The sequence below is a fragment of the Corapipo altera genome, unplaced genomic scaffold (assembly GCF_003945725.1).
Source record: "Corapipo altera isolate COAL_440 unplaced genomic scaffold, ASM394572v1 22, whole genome shotgun sequence".
Classification (NCBI taxonomy): Eukaryota; Metazoa; Chordata; class Aves; order Passeriformes; family Pipridae; genus Corapipo; species Corapipo altera.
Window position 1 is genome coordinate 4,202,739 of NW_020884886.1, and position 20,633 is coordinate 4,223,371.

At 35.4% G+C, this 20,633-nt stretch overlaps 1 protein-coding gene across 1 annotated transcript in view; it reads left to right on the forward strand.

Annotated features, from left to right (window-relative positions):
* Positions 1-20,633, forward strand: part of STX18 (syntaxin 18) — a 61,264-nt gene that overhangs the window by 14,015 nt on the left and 26,616 nt on the right. Inside the window, exon 2 of the mRNA XM_027643051.1 lies at positions 20,304-20,371. Coding sequence (XP_027498852.1) covers positions 20,304-20,371 — 68 coding nt within the window. The remainder of the gene's footprint in view (positions 1-20,303; positions 20,372-20,633) is intronic.

Here is a 20,633-nt window from a genome sequence, read left to right on the forward strand (position 1 = left end):
GTTACTTTATTGCATCTTTCTGCTGGGGCTTTGTGGTGGTTGGTTCTGCCTTCAGGTTATGTCCCTTCTGTGGAGGACTTTGAAATGATATGAATAAAGTGTTAATCATGGAAACTACATGAGAACTTGCTTTTTCATTAGCCTACTTGGAGACAGAGGGAGATTATATTAGCATAGTTCCAATTATCCTTATTACCGGTGCTTGAATACTGAGTCTCTGTCAGAACAACTCTAGAGATGTCTGATCCTACAAAGATAACTTTTTTGACTGAGTCTGAGACTTTGCTGGTGAGATATTGTTGTTGATTAAACACAAATGTGATGTAACAAAAAAAAATACTTTCCTACTGGAATTTTATAAGCAAGATGATTTTTGTAATACAAATAAACTGAAACTCTCGAATAGTAAGTTTGGAATTAAGTTTCCTACAATTTTAAGACTATGAACTGAACTATTATATTGCCTTCTGATTGCATGGTGTGTTTTCTGCTTTGAATTGCTATTATGGTATCTCTGAGAGTCTCTAAGTGAGAGCAGAGCTAGATACCCTTTGCAGAGCATTTGAACTGTTAACTAAGCAAAATGAAATCCTGGTTGTACTGAAACAGGCTGCAGAGTTACAGTTGATTTAATTGAAGAAAATACTTTGCAAAAAATTCTTAGGAGAATGAGAGTTTAGTGCTCATTTATTGTTTGTTCCCCATTTGACCTTGAGAGAGAGTGAAGATGAAGGTTCAAGTCAGAGCTTATGGAAAATGAAGTTTTCTCAAGTGCTGTTTAGGATTTTTTAATTAAGATATGTTTCTCTTTTTTTTTTTTGTTTTGCAAAAAGTAAACTGATTTAGTTAGAACTATTTAAACATTGTTCAATTGAGTCCTAAGAGAACATTTTCCAAATGGGAAGGAATTATGAATAAGGACATTTCTAATTTGTGTTACTTATTTGTATTTCCAAAGATATTCTGTACCCTAAATGATAATAATTCTACAAATATTTATGCATAACAGTTGTTGAGTAAAACTTGCAATTTTCTAAAAAAGTGTAGTTTTGAAAATCTGTATGAGTTGTAGCAATTAACCTACATGCACATTTATAATTCTAGAAAATGGACAGCATATTACATTCAAAGACTGGATCTGATAGATCCAAATTGCTTAAAACATCAGTTATTGAAGATGTCCCCCTGGGACTTTGAGAAACCATTTAACAGATGAAAGTACATTTTGAAAAGTTTGACCTTACAGGCAATCATAAAATGAATCAAAACAGTTCTTTCCTCCCCTGAAATGTACAGAGCCCATCTGTATCTAATCCAGTAATTATAGACTGAGTTCAATTACCTTTTCAAACTTAGAGCAGACTGGAGACTAGGCAGTGAACAAACATAGGGTTTTGTCTAGACCTCAATTGACCACAGTCTAAAACTTGAATTTACATCTAATTTTATTTTTAATGTCGTTTGATAGTTTTTAAAGGATTTCTTTTGCTACCTAGTTGCTAGATCATGATGGTTGTTACTTGTTGACTTAGTGTTTATGGCTACATTTTTATCCCGGTGAGGTTAATAAAATAGGTCTGAGTCCTAATGGTTTACTGGATAAATAATTTTAAATTTTAAAAAGTGGGTTAAACAGCTATTTTGAATATTTAATATTGCTACAATGAAATTATGAAAGAATCTGAACAAAATTATGTAATTTAATGTCTGTGCTCAAATCTGTATTTTTAATGTTCTGATTAAAACACCCACCTTTGAAGTTTTTTGCTCTTTTAGAAAAATGAACCCCAGACTACCCAACTGCAATATTACTGGTAGTTGACACAGATTAGAAACTATGCTGAAAATAGACTTTCAACTATTTTATTAATTTATTTCAGTTAGAGCAAATAAACTATCCATTCAGCCCTATGGACAGTGTTCAAGAATACAGCTACAGTTAGTAAAGGTTATCACTTAGACCACTAACTTGAAGCCCAGGCATCTTTTGATAATATCCTACAAGCAAAACAAACCACATAGTATTTATCTAGCTGGGAAGTATCCTGTGCTGCATTCACTGTCTGACATAACATTGCCAACATGATGATGCTCTTATTCCTCATGTGACAGTTATGTGCAGCCTTCTCTGGACAAGTGTTCTCTGCACCAAAGGCGTGTGTAGTTTGCAGGAAGCAGCCCCAGTGCACAAGACTTTGGTTGTTGCAGCAGCACAGTTCCTGTCTCTTGGGCAGCAGTGGAGGAGCAACGACTAAGGACAGAATAAACACTTTATTTTTAACTTTTTAATTGTACCTTGTGCTTTTGATGGAATGGCGTCTCCTGGCAAGTGAAGGCTATGGTAATTGGTGCATTTAGTTTAACTCACTGATTCTTAATAGTAAATCAGTATTTTGTAGCAGTTGCTGTAGTTAGTTAAGAACGTGGTTCATGATGACTTCCAAATCAACACGTATTTGATGAATAAGGCACACTGTTGCAATGAGTAGTAAATTTGACATGACAAGCAGGAGTCTTTTGATGTTTAATTGGTTTTTCTTGTAACACTTGTGGAAAAAAAAGGATCTAATGAATGTTACGTTGACTGTAAAGCTGTAGGCCCAAGAGATTGCATGGAATGTGTTTTGTCTTTATATTTTGTAAACATGGGAAAAGTTCTCTACTATTTGTCTTCTGGGGTTTTTTTGGCTTTGTTTGTTTGATTTTGCTTTTTAGTATGTTGTAGTTTTCTGAATGAATTATACTATTTTGAGAAGGTAATCCATATATAAAACTATTTTTGTAATCATAATTTTAAAGCAAAATTTGTAGTAGTGTAAGACCAGAAAATGTAGTAGTTCTTGCTATGTAACATCAGTGGTTTTTTTCCTCTCAAAAAGGAAGGACTGCCGTGCACTGAGAAGTCAGGAAATTCAATTTTCAGTTGCAGTCCTTTCATCACAATCCTATTTACAGAACCACTCAGGACTTTTTTTTCTCCCTGCCTTAACTCCACATCGGGAGCCAAGAAGACCTTTCAGCTGTTGCAAATGGCGAATGTCATAATCTGTTGTACAATTGTATTTGGTTTAGTAGATTTGTCATAGAAGATGCTGTCTAAACACATTGAACACTTCCAGCAAGCCCCCTATCACTTTTTTCCCTCCTCCTTACCATAATGTCCATAAGAAATAGAATTTGCCTAGAAATTCTAGTAAAACCTGTGCTGCCATTCAACGTACCATCAGACTTTGTAATTGAAGGTAGGGATGGTTGATACAAGTTCCTGAATTTTTAATAAAATTGTATTATAGTTCATAAGGCTACTACATCCAGGATGCTGGATCGGTTTTTTGGGCTCTGTTTCATTTTATAGGGCTTCAGTGTAGTACAGAACTTCAGAAATGAAAGCATTTTAGTGTAACAGCTAAACTGAGTGTGTTCTGAGAGTAAACTGATGCTGTACCTGTAGTCTGCACGTTACCTGAAAGGAGAAGTCTAGATTTTGCACTGTGTTTACTCTGACCTAGATAATTCTAGTTCTAAGGTGTAGTGACACTCCTGATCACAAATTCAAAGGCTACTAACAGTAACCTTTTAAGAGTTATGCCTCCTTCAATAGACAAAAATTGTTTTACAGGTGAAATGACTGTTTCTTAGTCTGTCTCAAGATTTTTCATGACCACATCAACTGTTTGTCCCAAGTGAAGGTTGGTTGGTTTGATTCCACCTCTTTGCTCATTAGGAAAAGGACTTTTCTTTTGTGACTGTTGCAACAAACTACTGAATTTCAGTTAGTTGCCTGCAGTTGACACTGCCTAGTAGATTTTCTGCTGTGTGCTTTGCATACGCTTTATATTTGTACTGTAAGAGAAAAATGGTATTGCTTTCAAAAACCAAACAAACCAACCCTGTGTTTTTTGTTTAATGGAAAGGGAAATTTTAAAAGTGAAAGTGTTTGTTCTTTGTGCTTCAGTGAGTATTTGTGTGTTGGCTGTTTTCAAACCGGATAACTTCAGTCAGCTCTTATAATTGTACATGTCCACTGCCTCAGAGCACACGCTCCAAACCAGGCATAGAGCACGTATCTTATAACTGCCTCTGCTCAAGTAAATGCCTTTAATTTTACTTGTAGGATCACCTTTAAATCTAAAGGGAATATTAACTATATTATTATCTCTGAAATAGACTTCGGAAAAAAATTGTGGTTCTTCAGGAGTCACCCCATTTTCTCCTGTTTCACTTATTTAAAAGAAGTAGCTTTCTTTTTCCTTTTCATTTGTTCCTTCCAACTCTTACTTTTTTTGACAGTGTGTGCTTTTATTTCTGGCTCTGTGTATTGGATTTTGTCATAGTTCTCTGTTGGAATCTTTCACAATTTTAGTGTCACTGATTACTTATTTTTGGTGTTTATTTATCATTTAAGTCCTTTGTTACAATATTTATTTCCTAATTTTCGACTGATTTTCTCTACGTTACAGAATTAGTAGACACTCGTTTATTTAAATGGTAAGAAATCATTAACTACATGTAGGATAATTTGGTTTCCCACAAATATCTAGTCAGTTGTTTTACTTTCTTTCTGCAGCAGAAGGCAGACTTATTCTTCTTGTTGCTGTCTAATTTATTGTATAAGACAAAGAAATTAAAAGTGCAGTCTATGTGAAGCCTAATCTGTGTAAATAATTTTCCCTTTTTTTTTGCCTATCTTGTCCAGCTCTTATTAGACTTTTTCCTTTTCTTGACTTCCTTAGTATCATGTTAGTATTAATAATGGCTACTAATTAAGCAATAAAAAGATGCATGCAGTCATTAAAGCTATGCTTTTATTTTCTAAAGTGCAAATTCCTCAAATCAGTTTAAATAAAAGCAAAATCATCTTTAGTTATTTAAACTTCATAAAAAGTCACGGTTCAGCTAATTTGAGACAGTGCAACTAGACAGAATGAAACAAAGTTACATGAGCAAAACTTTCTGTTTGGACAACAGGTTTTATTTTCCTTCCCTTTGTTTTTCTATCCATAGTCATTTTTGTCTTTTCCATGCTCACTGACGCTGTAGTCAGACAGACACTTGATTTCCTTATTGCAGGAACAAAATTTGAATCGTTGTGAAGGGAATTGAAGAACATACGGGACAAAAAAGAAAAAAATACCTTCCAACTGGTTTAGATATCCTGAGTTAAAAGTATTTGCACCACTGCTATACATTGTGTTCAACAATATGCTTTTCTATTGGTATGACATAAGAGCTGCAGGCATTTGAAATTGTTGTGTGTTTCTGTGGAGAAAAACTGTAATTTTGGGGATTATCTGGTTCTAATGCTGGTGTGCCAAGAAATAAAATGTGCTATTAAAACATGAGGTCAGGTTAATCCTTTCTTTGCTAGCATATATGGAGCATACAGTGTTTTTAGGCTGCTTTGAACAGTTTCAAGGAGAATATTTTACATCCTAAGAGATTTATTAATTGGTTTGGAGGTTTTTTTCTTTCCCCATTAAGTGTGAGGTTTTAGGGTGTTTTTTGGTTTTGTTTTGTTTGTTTGTTTGTTTGTTTGTTTTTGTTTTATTTATTACACCAAATAAGGGTCCTATTCTTCCAAGTCCATGCGAGCTCTTGTGTCTCTGATGTGTCTTTCATTTGCACTGAAATTATAATTATTGCTTTTATCTTGGGTGTCGCTTACAATGTTTTGTGGATTTTCATTCTTTACCTCAGGCCGTGTCCTTCTGCCTCTGTTTTTATTCCCTCTTCCACCTTCAATTCTTACCTTCCCACACTTTTCAGTGTTTCTTTTATTTTTCACCCCTGTGCCACAGTGAATTTTACCAATTCCTGTTCCATCTACTCATACAGTCAGATATCTGCTTGACATTTACCACATAATTTTGACCAATCCCTGTGTGGTAAATTCTCTTCCCAGTATTAAGTTTTTGTGTTCTTATTGTGATTCATAGTCTTAACATTTTCATCTTACAGTTTCTAGTGAGATAGCTCCTCAGCAAGGAGGTACCTCCTGTTGACCTTCCTCTCTTCCAAAGTTCATGCCAGTGCATGAGCAGAATATTGAAATACTGATGAAATGTGTTCCAGTAATACTGATTCATGTGTAATGCAGAGCAGAACTGTGGAGCAGTTGTATGACATCTGTTAAATCAGGTGTTTGTAGGTCACATAGAAACTGGAAAATGTAGTTTTAGTTCTGTCCTTGACATGAGAGACTGTTCACATAATTTATGTGAGAGCTGTGAAACATTCTGTGGCAAACTGCAGTAGCATTTTACTCTAACCTTGAGTGAAAATTGTGTACAAACCAGTATCCATCTCACAAGAGATACTCCAGTTTCTCCATCTGCTTGTCTGCTGAAACACAAGTGTTTTCTATCCAGTTGTTCTTTTATTTCCCCACACAATGCAGGAGCATTTAGCTACTGCAGCCTAACCTGGCCAATTTAGTTGTTATGGCAAAAGACACAGAGGTAACGTTGATTTCTTCTTTGTGGACAGGCTGGTGAGATACAGTGAAACTGCTTGATGGACACTGAATCTTAACACAAAGCTTCTTAATAACTCCTATGGCTTAATCTGTTAACTTGTCAATGGTTGGTACGTGTTTACTTGTTGACACAGTGGTGTTTTAGTTCCTTGACAGTTCCTTCTTGCCCTACATGCTATAGCAATGCCCATATATAGATTAGCAGTACGCTGTGAAAAGCAAGATCTCTGAAAATGGTAATATCTTTGAAATGTTCGTGTGCCACAAGCTATGAAAAACTGTGATGTTGCCTATGAAATATATCTTAAAAAATTGGACAAAGCAAAGTAGTTCCTATTTTATTCTTTCTACCAGAGTGTTTCAAGTAAAATATGAACTCAAATTCATTTGGCAAAATAGTGGTTTAAGATTTTTGTCTTTTGAAGCTCTTCTCTTGGTTAGAGTTTCCAGAATAAGGACGACCTCTTTCATCACACTGGTAGTTAATGTGATCTTGTCTCAGCGTGCTTAGGTGCTGGATAGCTGACACGTGCTCTCACTGCCAAGTGTTTGTGAACAGGAATCTGTCAATAAGCATGTGTCAATGTGCGTTTCATGATCTTGCTTCCTAAGATTGTCTCACAGCTGGCTGGGCACTTAGTAATTTCATTCCTGCATTCCTTTTGGGAGCAGCCATGAAGATAACACTGTAGTTTGCAGCGCTCTCTTCTTGGAGGCCTTTGGAGGTGACTGCTGTCTGAAACCTCAGACTTCATGCAGCAGTATACAGTGGTGGTATGTCTCAATGCAGATACTCTCTGCTTTTATCTCAGCCAACTCTTTATTTCCTCTTCTTGTGTCTCTTGATTTTGCCTTAATTTTTTTTATTTGTCTCTGTGTTCTCTCCCTATTTACACATTGTATATTTTCTTTTCTGTATGTGAGTACCATCAAAAAGCTACCTGCTACATGAAGTTGTGGGTTCCCATGAATTTGAGACTTTCTAGGGATAGATACAATGCTTTCAGAAATGAGTAATACATTGCAGGAAACAGGTGAGTTAACCAGGAGACAAGAATGGACTGTTGTATTTTGAGTTGTCATGTATGGCCTTGCAAGGTTCACTTCACTGAGTCTCTTCTTCCCCATTTGTATTACAAGCCAAGGCTTGTTATGTCCATGTGAGCCTTGGTTTGGGTGAGTCTCCGAGATTGTTCTCTTTTACATACTGAGAGGTAAGAAGAGGGGACCAGAAGCTTATGTCTCTCAAAGACTTTAGATTTGGTACTCTGGCTTATGAACAGTTACTGTCTTATTAGAAACTTATGGCTTTTAAGCAGTTTAATTCTCTTTCTCTTCTTTGGTAATATACATGTCATTGTACAATAGACAGAATAATTGGGTTTAGACTACAGAATTCAAAGTTTAGCTTCCTAATTGTAAATAAGACTGAACTTTTTTATTTTTCTAATATGGTCTGATAATTTCCTGTCGATGTGATCAAGGGAGGCTTAGAAGGTGGCCTTATATACAGGTAATATAACAGCTGCAAGTGCCACAAAACAGTTCATCATAATACATAAAGGAATTAGAGAAATTATCTATTAGGTTGTATTTCTTTTGATAACATTTCCTTCTACTGTATACTTCAATATTTTTTACAACTTCTGTAAAATTTTTGTGGCTGTTACAGATGTTCTCACAGGAAACTATTTCAATCTATTGTGAATTTTTTTCTATGTTTTGCACTCTGTCTTTTGTTTTGATGTTATATTGTGAAGCATATGAGTGTTTCCTCACGTGAACTTCAAGTTCTTTTCCTTGCTTTTTGAAAATACAGTAAATGTTACAACTCTTTTAACTCTTACATAAGCGACCTATAAATACTTAATTATTTAAACCTTGAAGTTCTTCATGCATTATGATTGTTGTTGAGGGTCAGTATGCTGGAATGTTTCATGCAAACTTGTAAATACTTAGTCTATGGGAACCCCTGTTTTGTTCTGAACATAATGTCATTTTTTTTAGCTATGCTGACAAATAAAACTGTTTCTCAGTTTGTGCTTTTTTATTCTCTGCTATTCCCAAACTTTTTACCTGAGAAACTCTCAAAAATTTTTCTACTGTCTTCTTGTTCACCTCACGTTGTAGCAGTTTCTCATGATTGCTCTTATCATTAAAAATGTTTTGTATATTTAACTGCGGCTTTTTAAATCTGTAAAGTCCGTAACCTTTTTTTTTACTGATTGACATCTATATCAAGTAAAATTAAAATACTCAGAAATCTGAATACTTTGTTCAGATTGGTTAAATGAGTATGATTAAGTTGTAAGAAGTAGCCCATCAAGTAAAATCTTAAGACTGCATACAAAGCTGTCTGTTGAAATAAAAAAGCAGAAACCCAACTTTCGTTTGCAATAGCACTGTTCTGATTTTCATTAAATAAATTATGTTTTACTCTATTTTGTTTAAACTCAAGATTAATTTCTATGGTTACAGCGGATATAAATCTCAAGATTGCCTTTAAAAGGGATTGTTTACTCAGAACAGGACTGACAGTCTCTCCTTAAGAGAAGCTATTACTTAATTTTATTTTTGTAAGTTTAAATGCTTAAAAAATATTTGTAATGATACCCCAAAGGCATCATAAAAATGTAAAAATAATTATACTCTAAAATTACCAAAATTACAGGAAGTGAACATTTAAAAAATCCTTCTGAGATTCATGGCTGAGAAAAAGTGAGAAGGGAAAAGTGCTTTACTTCACAACTTGAAATCTTGTCAGGAGTTTCTGCTTTCAATGATTAAAAATATATTTTTGAATTGTCAGCATTACTCAGATGCGAAAGAATAGCGTTGATTTCCCTTTTAATTACAGCTAAATCTTCCTTCTCACAAATTCAGCAAGCACTTTCTTGGGAGAAAGTTCTGTGTGGCTACCTACTGGATTTTTTTCAAGTAGGAATTCCTCTTCCCCATGGTAGAGGCATTTTTTTCACAGGCAAACCAGCTGGCAAATACCCCAGGGCAGATCAAAACCAGCATGAATAGCATCTTGTGATGAACTAATTCTGGAGTCCTGAGATTTTTTCCAGACACTTCATCTGATACCTTGGGAAGCTAATGGTCATTTGGTAGTTAACTTAATGGAAATATGAAAGAGTGATGTGCTCTATAAGGAAGGGATTATTCTCTTGGACTTTGGTCATGTCAGAAGATTCTGGAGTGGGGACAGAGTAAGGTGCTTTTGTTCTGTGATGCTTTTAGTCCCACTTCTGCTCTGATAAACTTCTTGCCCTTGCTGTAGAGTTGAGAACCTGTTATGGTTTGCCTTATTTAGCATTGTATAAGACACTTCTATTTCTTAGAAAGTGACAGGGTGAATGGAATGGGATAATATTATAAGAGTGGATTTCAGACTGACTGTTAGTGTCCCTATTTGGTCCTATTAGAAGGTCTATCCTTTTTCTTTGCTGTTATTTTTTTCCTTACCTCAGTTTGCTGTTATAAGGACCAGTGGATCTCCAGGTATGGAGGAGGGATTTTTTTGCATAATTCTACTTCCTAGGTGCAAAGGAGTAGTGGCCTGCTTAGAAAAAGGACCAAAGCAGACCATTTGAAGTGAGGTGGCACAGAGAAGATCCATGTGCCTGATTGAGAAACTCTGGATTTACTGAATGTGAACAGCCTCTATCAGTGCGTCACTCCACATCAGCTGTGTAAGGAATTACGGTTACCAGGGCCCAGTAAGTTCCTCCCATTTAGGGCAGAGGATCCAGGTCTTGGTTTCCTGTTCCGTGAGAAGAGGGGGCAAAAAGGACCCTTTGTTTTAATTTTTCTGAGGATACCATAAAGCACTTGGATTAAAATCTTAATGTGTACAGAATTAGTTTATTTCCACTATGTTTATTTACTGCTTTTGTGCCTGATCTCTACATGTTTTTTACATAAGGATTCATAAACATGTTTTTTTACATAAGTGTTCATAAACATTCTCATTTCTGACTGGGTGTTTTCTTGGTCCAGTCCAGTGTTTTAGTGGGGGAAAGACTTTCTTGTTGTAAGTGCTAGAGCAACCACTAAAGTAATGTTTAATACACATAATATAAATGAAGATGTTGAAACATAATAAAAGGATTTTTTTGCACTAAGAACATTGTTGTACTGATGAGGAAAATCCAGAAAAATACTTGGACACCGAAACAAAATGGTGCTTGTCCCTCTGAATCGTGTCTGACAGGGTGGTAGGATTTTCAGACAGAATGAGTGCTGTGACAGTTGGTGCTCTGTCAGTGTAGAGGTGCATGAGTGTAAATACTCCAAAGATGTGGAGTTTGGAGTGGGAATGGCCTGGCAGAGCAGCCTGAGGGAGGCTCTGCTCCGGCCGCGGCTCCACTGCGGCGGCAGCACAGCTCCTGCCACGGGCTCAGCTGCTCCACTGGCCTGTGATGGTTTATGCTGAGGCAGATTCACCTTAGTCCACACGTGAAGCACATGCACGTGTAGCTCTCTGAATTGCACTGCAAAAACTTGGATTCTGAATTTCATAGTGATGGTCAGAAAGAGTAACCTTTTATTACTGTGTATCTGTTAAATGAGACTAGAAATCTCTCTCTATATTGTAAAACATCTTTAAGTCCAGAAAACATACTAAATGAGTTCAGACTGTGAGAACAAGGGACAAGAAAAATACTGCTTACAGAAAAACACAACTTTGAATGCAGTTACTGAAAACTTGTAAATGGAGCATTTTGAACAGCAATGGTAAAGGCCAATTATTGCAAATATGTATTTTGACCAATTTCCTTTTATCTTTCAACCAAAACATTCCCCACAGTTGTTGTGGGGTTTATGTTTTAGTCAGTGGGGTTTTCGATGATCATGTAAAAATATAAATGTTAAAGAAAGTTATGATTAGAGTTGGACAATAAACAAGAAAAAGAGAAATAGTAAGTTTTATTAAAATCAGATGTGCTTTTTTTTTTTAATTGAAAGTATTTGTTGCCATGGAGAATAAATGAAAACTGGTTACTAAAACCATTTACCATGATGTTACATTGTAGAAAGCCTACTGTTAATTTTTTCAGGAGGTCACCTCCTGTTCCTCTTGACTCTGTACAGACTATTTTCAGAATATTTAGATGTGGTTCTCTATGTGATGGTATCAAACCAGTATGTTCCCATAAGACCTAAGAAAACAGGGACAAAGTTAACTCAGACCTCTGTCTTAAATTCTTTGTGCATTTGCATTTTTCTAGTTCAGAGTTGAAATTAGGTGTTTATAAGTAATTATGCTATAAGATTTTTTTTTCTCTATTTATAAATGCCTGAAGTACAAAGCATTAAAATGGTTTAAAGAATATACAATGTATTTTGGGAAAATTTCACTCCTAAAAAAATCAGTGACTTCAGAGTAATTTTTCTGTACAGTTGGAGTTTGCTGTAGGTACCATGCACATTTTTAAAACATGCAGCCACTTCATCCCCAAATAATACCCCAGTAAAACCTTCATCCAGTTATAATATCAGGTACTTACAGTCTTTTTTGTGGTCAGTGGGAGGACTGGACCCTTGAGCTCTTAGATCTTTTTTTGCTTCACTCTTTTTAGAAGAGCCTTGAACAAAAAATGTTTGCAGTTGTGTCACAAAATCACAAGTATAATCTCTTCATTGTACATTTGACCAAATCTTACGCCAACTCTGGATTACTTATAAGGAAAGCGTAGAAAGATGAAGCTTTTATAAGGCTGCTAGTGAGTTATTTACCACCAAATTTTCCATTTTGTATAATAAACAGTGAATAAAAAATAAAAATAACCAAATGCAGATCTGAAGTGCACTTTAGAGTCAGAATATTTCAGTATGAACTGACAATAGCATAAATCAACGAGACAATTTTTGAAACAAAGGCAGAATATATAAAATATGTTAAGTAAAGCAAGAATCAAAAACCAAATATTTGTTTAGAGTTGACTGGTTTTTTTAATGTAGTGTACAAGATAGTGCTTTTTTACTTTTTCCTTTTTGACAGTTTAATATCAAGCAAAATGGAGTGTTTTCTGCTCCAGACCAGGTGTCAGGAAATTGGCTTTGCTTCTTATTGCAGTTTAGGGGTTTCTTAATCGGTTTGTTACTGGGCACAGAACACTGCCTGTGGTATTCTTCGGACAGGTTTTAACTTCCAGTATTCCACGACACCTAACGCAAACTTCTGCAATGATTCTTTAAAATTTTGTTTTCATTTTACAAAAAAAAAAAAAAGGGTTCTTTTAAATCAGAAAAAATACTGAAAATATTAAACATTTAAAAAAATATTTTTAAAGTTTTGTACCATCTTTACCTCGAAGATTCAAAATGCCTCAGTCTTCATTTTCATGGCTTTTATTTCAATTAATTCAGTTTTGAATGTTCTTACCCCATGTACCACACATTTTATTAGTAGGACCCCCCTTATTCTTGGTTAATTCCTTTGCTCCGAATGCAAGACTACTAATAGAATGCAATTAAAACGTTTCTCTGCCCTTTGCTGCTGCTGTAAGGTATATACTGATGTAAAGCAGAAACTGAACAAAGTCACAATTTTCCTGAGATTAGAGGTAGCCAGGCTGGCTGTCTCCTCGCCTCCTGCTCCCCGCTTCCAGCTCTGGGCCACCCCCACGCCACAGTTTAGATATTATTTGCTCTTTTGGGTCTCGGATTACGAGAGCAATTGATCTGCGTGACCTATTTTAGAAACTTTCACATTTGCTGGGGAAACCTAAACCAAATGTATCCCCTCAAGAGACAAATCAGCCGAAAACTGGCGGGTTGACATTTGGAGGCAGCAAATGTGCCCCTGCCGTGAATTCTGGGGGGACAGCACCACCTCATGGGCTGCTGGAGAGTCACCAGCCAAACCCCTTTAAAGAACTTTGAAGTCTTCACGCTTTTAAATTCAGAACTTCGGCTCCTGATTTAAACTTTGGTTTAATTTAATTGGTTTAATCTCTGTTGCATGTCGTTGGATCAGGGAATTATATAATTTCGTCTTTTGAAGGTTCCAATTTCTGAAATGTAGAATCCAAGTCACAGTATTTTGAAAACAAAAATCTTGTCTGTTTGTAGTAACATCCAGCAGGAGCCTGTGTTGGTTCAGTGGGCTGACAGTGCTTAAAATATAATCTAGAAGGAAGCTGTGTGGAACCTAGCCTTTCATGTGTTTTATTTTTTAAAAGTTCATAATTCTATCTAATCAAAGGTAGTTTGTACTGGAAAACTTCTCTATAGGAGTAATTTCTGCATCACAGGTTTTCTGACTAGTTTTTTCCACTTATAATAGTAAGACCCTAAGCTCTTAATTTTAAAATTTATTTAATATGAATTGTGTTTATAGTATCTATTCTGTTTGGGTTTTATTCCAGATTTCTGAAAACGCTTACCTTCATTACATGCACTAACCATGGAAAATTTCATCTGGTGGTTTTTTGTTTTTGTTTTTTTCTTGGTTTTGTTTTGATTTTTGTTAATATGGTTTAGACACTGGAAAAACAAGCTTATATTCTTACAGCAATTACTGTTTCTCCCAGTACTGAGACAGTACTTTTTTTGGTCAGAAACATGTAGTCACTGTACATTTTCTACTACCTTACTGGAATTCTGAATTTCTTCTGAAATAGACAGTGGGTATGTTTGGGTCAGCTATATGTTTGGAATTGAAAACATGATAGGTGTCTAGATATTCATATTATAACAATTTAAATTTTACAATTTTTGTAAAGGGGATTTTAGAATATAGTCACCTACTCATGAATCTGTAGATAGACTGTATTTAGGTAAGACACTGGACATAAAGCTTTTCAAACTTATTGAAAAATGTTAAATTTTGTTTAGGCTTTTTCTTTTCCTTTCCTTTTTTTTTTCTTTTTAGGGTTAATAAGAAACTTCAGCCAACAGTGCCTTTCAGTGTTGCTGAATCAACAGTAAATACCATGTCTCTCATGACTTTTACAAAAGCCTTTCTATTATGTTTTGATTTTAAGTACTTTTAAAGTTTCCTTTGACAAAGTACACCTTTTAAAAAATTCAGAGCGGCAATACAGCGCCAAGTGTAACAGTCAGTTTTATGTGGTAGGAAATCCTTGCTTATTGTTCTGATGGAAGAGTAAATTTGATAAAACGCTATATTTGTTCAATGGAAATGACTATTCAGCACGGTTGAATTCCCTCTACAATATGTCACGGGAACCTACTCCAATCATTTTAATCGTAAACAATGCTGCTGCTTCTTGCAGTGGGTTAAGCGTATGCAAATTGGAACCTACTGTTTCATGAGTGATCAATTCTTTGTTGGGAGTGGAGAGAAATGCTGTATGTATTGCTAAGAGACTGAGGGAAGCGTAGTCAGCGGCTTCATTCTTAAGTCTGTGCGTCTCCTCAAGATGCTGCTTTGGAAGGAATGCTTTCCTGTTTCTCATCTTATTTAATAACACAGCCTGCTCTGAAATCGTTAAAAAAATCTCTAAATAGAGGAATATCTACCATTTCTAGCGCAGGCCCCAAGTATAAATAGAGCTGTGCATGCCACCTGTGGTAGCAGATGGCAGCCATTCAAGGCTTCCTTTTGTGCCAGACCTGCCTTAGATGCAATATTTGCTTTTATGTTTTCATAGGAGTTGCTTAAAAAAATCTATAGCGGCAACAAAACACTGATATATGTATTAAAGAGATAGTTTACGAACTGGAACCTAAAGTAACTTTTAAAATGTCATATTACAGGCTTTACTGTGAATTTATAGTGGTTTTCACTTGCACGATGCTGAGGCTTTTGTTGCCACAAAGTGGAAACCTGCTACTGCTTCACTGTAGAGAATCAATTGGGTTTTCATGATCAAAACTACACTTGGGAGTTGTTAAATAACACCTGGAATTTCCAGGTTCATTACCTGATCTTAGGAGGTTATCACGTTGAATTTTGTAAGTTGTAGTTAAATATACCCTCATACATGGCAGATGCATCTTGTAGGAATTTTCCTACTGGTGCTGTTCAGCTTCTGCTCTCCCTTCTGGTGATACAGGTATTTGTGGAGCTGAAATGAAAGAAACCAATTCTTTCTCTTTGAGTTCAAGCACTGTAAGCCCCATTTCTGGAACAGTAATTTTAAAAAAGTAATTTCAATGTTTTGGGGTGTGATACTGACCCTCGAGGGGAGTGCCAGTGGGAATGGGAAGAGGGAGAGTCTGGAGTTTTCTAACTGGTCTTCATTGTCAGAAGGAATGTAACCTGCCATATTCTGATAGTGAACAGAAGCTCAAGAAGATCTGTTGCTGTAAAGATATAACTGGTGCTGGCAGTATTGTGAGGAAAAGTCTTTTATTCCCCTGATTCTCATAAAAATGTCAGTTATCTGGAAATTCAGTAGTGTTCTTCCCTCTAAGGTAAGTTTAGTCTTAATGCAAGAATGCTGCAACTACGAAGGGCCTTTCTCTAAGCCCTCCTATCCCTTCAGGGGAAAAAAGGGAAATAATTTCTTTATTTCAGGGTTGAAGGAGAGGCTTTTCTTGGCTCCAGACTTTCAGAAAAGAAGAAAGCTATTTTTGAGATGCAAAGAATGAGAGGCATGACAAGAGGCCAGTACTGAAATGTGTTTGTGCTGCTTCTTCAAATTGCTGTTATCTATCCTTTTGATGGGTGTGTCAGCTAGTGGTATAAATATTTTGAAAACATTCGTGTACAGCAAATAGGAAGTTGCAGTTATGATGGGTGGGTAAATGGAGTGACAAAAAATGGATGTGCTGAACTGCAAGTGGGATTTAAAATTTGTCTAGATCTACTTGAAAGATCAATTAGAGAAGAGAACAAAAAATTATCCCAGAGGCAGTGAAAATCAGGGAGAGAAAGAGAGACTGGCCAAGAAAACTGTCACAAAAGAGCAGACTTTGTAATAAGGTCAGGTTCGGCCAAATTCACGAAGTTATCTAATAGTATTAAAACCCTCTGAAAGTTAAAGTATTCTTTAGCTATTTTAATAAAAAGAGAATTAGCAAAAAAAGGTGGATTTGTCATGCAACTGGAGTATAGATCAAAAATAGTTTAAGCATGGACTCAAGACTAAATTATTAAGGAAAAAGCTATGGACCAGCAGGATAAAAGCCATATATGTACTGGGAACCAGAGCATGGAATTGGAAATTGGAAAATCCCAGAACTTTAATGCAGCCAAATTGTGGTTATCAGGTAGTCTTTGGATTGAGTTCAACCACAGCTGATTTGAGAAATACCAGGTTCTCATGTCAGGTATTTTTATGGTAATAAATGGTACCCTTCGGTCAGAGGGAAGTTAATTTAATGCCTTCGATTAGGTCAGCAAAGGGAAACTGATAATGACATCAGCAGGACCTGACTCAGAAGTGGTCCAGGATTCAGAAAATATTTTAAGGGGAAAAAGACAAATAGGAAACAAGATACAATGAAGTATAATTTGCTGTCTTACTAAAAATAGAATGTGTCCAACCAACTTGATGCTTTAAGAAAATCTGCTTTTCCTTTGTTAAAATGACCTGAAGTCTGACGGTAAAGTGTCTGCTAAAGTGCCAGCAGTAAGTCTAGAGGAGATTACCAGAGGAAATACTAATGGAATGAGATGAATTAGCAGCAGCAATTCTTCTACAGTAAAAGAAGTGTTGGACTGAAGAGAGGTTAATAGGGGAATTATTTTTTGCATTCCCTAAAACAAGAGCAAGATGAGTTTAAAAATCAGTCCCACAGTAAGACAGACTGGTAAAATTTACTGATGAGGGAATGCTGAGAGGAAGGAGAGGGAGAAGTGATACCTTACAGCAAGTACTGAATGACTTTGGGGTCTTGGAATTGTGAGGAGAAGAAAGAAATTCAGGACTAAGCATGTATTTGAAGACCTAAACAAAGAATAAGCTTGAACATCATAAATGGAAATGGTGGAAGAAAAGCTATTTCCAGCTGAGTTACGAAGTAACTAATGCCAGTGAATGCCTTCTAATTATCTGCATTGGAAAGGGATGGATACAAACTGGAACAAATGCAAAGGAAAGCTGTGGGTTAGGCAACTTCAGAACTGTTTCTTGAGAAGAAACTAAAAGATTGGAGTCAGTTGTCTTGGGTATGGAAGTTAGAGAAAGATAGTTATTGACAATAAAGTCAAACACATACAGGGAATCAGAGCTCTTAAGGGAGAGGACTGTTTTGAAGCAAGAACAGATGAATAAAATCAGTAAACCTGGAAATTAGACGTCCTTATTTGTAATACCAATAGTAGGATTCTAATAAAACCATTCAGTTGTAACGGGGAGAAGCCTTTATTACCTTTAGGCTGGAGCTTGATAACTTTGTAAAGAGTGTATGGTGTGCCTCTGATAACCCCAGAATAATCGCAGCTCGATGACCCTGGAGATATCTCCAAAATTTATATCTGTATAATCAGTGATATTTTGCGACTGTAGGAGATTGAGCATCATGCAAAAAAACCCCATCTTTTTATTTGGATAAAATCCACATTAATGCTAGTGAGACCTCCTTTTTCATAAAAATTGCTTCATTTTGTTGATGTGGTAATGACAAACTGAATTCAAAGCTATTCCAGTAGTACACTGTAAAAAGAGGCAAAAGAGAAATATCAGCAGTGCAGGATCGCAGAAGATGCTGTTAGAATTTCACGGAAAGTAGAACAAGAAGTCTCACTTCTGATGCAAATCTTGGGAACTAAGAGCTTGGTGTGAGTATGGGCATAATGGTGTCATTCTAAATTCATGAAAATAGCTTTACAAATGGAGGAGAGGCAAAGTGGGGTCAGTGCAATTCAAACACACGATGACAATTTTAGCCTAAATAGAATGCTCTTTGTGACTAGATGAATTAATTACTGTAAGACAGTGTTCTTGCTTGTCATTCTGATTCTTTCTGCTTGTTAATCACTCCTAAATTGTAGCTATTGCAGTAATATTAAGATTTATTGCTTACAAAATTTTACTAATCTGTTTTCTAGTTTAGCATTTGTTTGCATATTGATGTAAATGTTTTGAACATGTTTCTTGTTTTACATTTCTGTTTTGTTTTCTGTACTACTTCCTTTCTGTCTATTAAGTATTATTGTTCCACTGAAACACTGTATGGTTGTTTTAAATGTTTTGCTTTCATAGTCAAGCTTAATTTACCTATTCAGCAAATTTGATGACATACCAAGTCTGAGCTGAGGAAGAGATTACTGTACAAGTAATGAGATCAAGTGGCAATGAGAAGGAACATCTGTAGGATGGTTTAGCTTACTTTGTGCGCCTCATTGGACTTGCAGTGACTGCAGTATTTCCCTTTTTGTTGTGTATGATGGTGCTAATGCATGTAGGAAACTTTGGATCTGCTGGAGTACTGGCAGAACTCAGTTTGCTGTGAATGGGATGAAATTCCCAGAGCTGTTATTCACACAGAAAACTTTAAACATGGAAACTGGGGAAATTGTTATCCAGTATGATGAGTTATAGTGAAAATGAAACAGAGCAAATAATAGTAGGGAGATGGATACATCTTTATTTGCACATAGAAACATTTATTTTGAGTTGTACAAATCACTAACTAACTCAAATAACTAATTTTTTTCCTCTTTTTCAAAAAGCTGCTGATCTTTTGAAAGAAAAATAATTGGAGGAATTAATCTTCTATTTATCCAAACTATTCTGTGTTCCTTCTCTGTGGTTTTTTGTTTGTTTAATTACAAGGACCATTTGCATGAAAATAGGATTTTAAGAGTTGAACAGCTTCTGATGCTTTTTCCCAGATGCGTGGAGTAAACCATGTTTATTGCATTTGTAAACTAAACCAGCTTTTGTTTTGTGAAATTCCCTGTATGCTTCTTTTACACTGAATTATTAATGAATATTTAAAAATATGCTTTAAAAAGATTCCCCCTGGATCCCTCTGAAAATATATACCATTAATGTATAAAATTCTCCTCCCTTCTCCCATCTTCCCATCATGTCGTCTTCAAGAACCTGCCAGGGAAGTCATACTGGTATATACCAGAATACTGGTAGTCATCTCATTTCTCTGACAAATTAAGCTGCATTTCTGTAGTTCCTCCATTTTCCAAAATAAGCAGCATCTTATGCTACACGAAATCTTTTAAATCAGACTAAAGTATGCAAAAATTATTCAGATTTTTCTTTTCTTTCATCTTTCCGAAGGATCTTTGTAAAGATTTCTTAATAAAGAAAGTGAAGTGATTTGTAGTAAAAGTTACCCACAGTGAGGTGGAAACCCAGAAGTAGAAATTTGATTGGGATGTATGCTTTGGCAAAACTTACTAATGATTAGGAGATGATAGAGATGCTCCTTCAGTTTGGGCACAAACTGGTCACTGTATTATGGCAAAAATAGAAAGGAGAGGGACAACACCTTTGGCCTACAAGTTCTAATAACTTGAATATTTAGGTTATAGCTCATCAGTAAAGAGTTTAGTCTTCCAAAATTAATTTATTTCCAAATTGTACATTAAATTCTGGATTGACAATTTAGATACTATTTTATAATATTTAATATTTTAATATTTGATATCGTAGTTATATTTAGTGTTTGGTTTATTCTTTTTGGAGAGAAGACATGTATTTATTACTATTTTTAATCTGAGCTAAACCTTCATACAGCACATCTTTTTTAGATTATTTTTGTGTATTGACTGCTTGGAAAATGTGAAAATTCTAGTATAAAAGAGTAAATTTTATTATTCCATTTAATTACAGAATAAATAATTTTACAAATTCATGTTTGAAATGTGGAATACTGAACTTCAAACATAAAATAATTAGTTACCTGACTGAAATTTTAATTATGATTTTTATTCATTTAGATTTCTCATATTGGAAAGCTGAAAGATTTTCTTCTACAACACAGAAAGGACTACATTAATGCTTATAGGTAAGTGTGCATTGTGTTTAAATAGATTTATTTGTTTATCTAAAGATTTATAAAATGAACAGCTTAAAAACCTATAGGCATAATGACAAAAACCAAGACAGAGTGTATCAATTGGCTTACTGTAAGCTACTGTAAGATGAGGAATAATGCTGTCACAAGAAGACAGTGTGCCTGAATAAAATGAGACTCAGAGTTTGAAAATTATTTCTGGCTCTTAGGAGTGAGATCCAAAACAAAACCCAGAATTCTGAGTCCCACAACT